The 1,700-nt window shown below is 62.6% G+C and overlaps 1 protein-coding gene across 1 annotated transcript in view; it reads right to left on the bottom strand.

Moving 5' to 3' along the window:
- LOC130587072 (voltage-dependent L-type calcium channel subunit alpha-1F-like) overlaps positions 1-1,597 on the bottom strand; it is a 9,360-nt gene extending 7,763 nt beyond the window's left edge. The window contains exons 1-5 of the mRNA XM_057388027.1: positions 1,479-1,597; positions 1,298-1,352; positions 1,153-1,216; positions 886-1,018; positions 110-260 (exon numbers count right to left, since the gene is read on the bottom strand). Of these exons, the coding sequence (XP_057244010.1) occupies positions 110-260; positions 886-1,018; positions 1,153-1,216; positions 1,298-1,352; positions 1,479-1,597 (522 nt within the window). The remainder of the gene's footprint in view (positions 1-109; positions 261-885; positions 1,019-1,152; positions 1,217-1,297; positions 1,353-1,478) is intronic.
- Between the last annotated feature and the right edge of the window lie 103 nt (positions 1,598-1,700).

Raw genomic sequence — 1,700 nt, 5'->3', positions numbered from 1 at the left:
CCCCCATTTCTGCCCCACAACTCAGGCAAGCAGATCCTGCATCCCATGTGGTTACAGGGTGAATCCCACCCCCACACCACCCCAGYTCCCCCAGTCCCTCCCAGTTTGCCCAGTGTGCCCAGTAGCCCACGTGGTTGCGGGGCGAGTGGGCGCGCACGGGGTCCTCCGCGGCCAGGGAGATGCTGCTGAGGATGATGAAGACGAGGATGAGGTTGGTGAAGAAGTGGTGGTTGATCAGGGCGTGGCACTTCACCCGCAGCCTGCGCCAGGCACACGTCAGCTCCCAGTGCTCTCAGTCCCCCCAGTGCTCCCAGTCTGCCCCAGTTTGTGTTCCCAGTCCGCCCCAGTGTTCCCAGTGCCCCAAGTCTCCCCAACCCTCCAGTGGTCCTAGTTCCTCCAGGCCTCCAGTGACTGCCAATGCTCCCAGTGCCCCCAGTTCTCCATTCCCAATGCTCCCAGTTTTCCCAATGCTCTGTCATCCAGTCCCAGTGCCCCCAGTTTGTGTTCCCAGTCCCTGCATTGTTCTTAGTGTCTGCAGTGCTCCCAGTCCCTCAGTACCCACAGCCCCAGTGCTCCCAGTTTGTCCCCAGTTTCCCATTGTTCTTTACGTCTCCAATCCCAGTAGTCTCCGTTTCAATCCTAGTGCTCCCAGCCCATCCCCAGTTTGTCTCCCCAATCCCAGTTCCTCCATGTCCCATGTGTCCCCAGACCCCGATGGTTCTCAAAGCCTCAAGCACCAGCATCTCTGGTGCTCCCAATGCTCCCAACACCAGTGCTCCCAGTGTCCCCAGTGCTCCCAGTGCTCCCAACACCAGTGCTCCCAGTGTCCCCAGTGCTCCCAGTGCTCCCAACACCAGTGCTCCCAGTGCTCCCGGTGCCACTCACGGGTTGGTGCTGCTCAGCAGGAAGAAGGCGCTGCCCTCAGGGATTGGGGTCACCTTGGTCTTGGGGGGCTCCTCCAGGGACTCCAGCCGGGCCCTCCCCAGGCTGTCACGCTCCCCCCCGGCCTCCTCATCACCTGCAAGGGACCCTCCATGTCACCCCCAGGGCCCCCCCGGTGTCCGGGCACTGTCACCTCCTCAGGGACACCCCCATGTCCAGGCACTGTCACCTCCCCCAGTGCTCCCTGATGTCCGTGCAGGTGACACTCACCTTCCTCACTCCCTTCCTCCTCCTCCTCCTCCTCCTCTTCCTCCTCCGGTTGATCCCCCTCAATCTGGGGAGGGAAAGGGGGATGGGGTGAGGGCTGTGCACCCTCAGGGGGGAGGGAGGGACACCCCCGGGACCCCCCACTCACCTTCACAGCCACATCCTGGCTCTCCGTCCCAGCTTCCACCTCCCCGGCCTTGTCCCTGGGTTGTGGGCAAAGCAGGGCTCAGCCTGAGGATACAGGGGTCCCCCCCCCCACCCAGGGCACCCAGAGGTCGGGCACTCCCACCCCCATCACCCCAAAAAGGGTCCCAGGGATCCGGGCTCACTTTTTGTCCCCTCCCGAGTTGATGTTGTCACCGTCCGCCAGGTTGTCCACAGCGATGGCCAAGAAGACGTTGAGGAGGATGTCTGAGGGGAGGTAAGGGCCCACCAGTGCTCCCAACATCCTCCCAATATCCTCCCAGCATCCCCCCAATATCCTCTCAGTGCCTCCGCTCCCCCCTTCTCATTCCCAACCCCACTGTTTCCCACACCAACTCCCCAGTTAT

The sequence above is a fragment of the Malurus melanocephalus genome, unplaced genomic scaffold (assembly GCF_030028575.1).
Source record: "Malurus melanocephalus ecotype Western Australia unplaced genomic scaffold, MMel_1.1 scaffold_1505, whole genome shotgun sequence".
NCBI lineage: Eukaryota > Metazoa > Chordata > Aves > Passeriformes > Maluridae > Malurus > Malurus melanocephalus.
The sequence above is the reverse complement of the archived record's forward strand: the minus strand, read 5'-3'. Positions and strand labels throughout refer to the sequence as shown.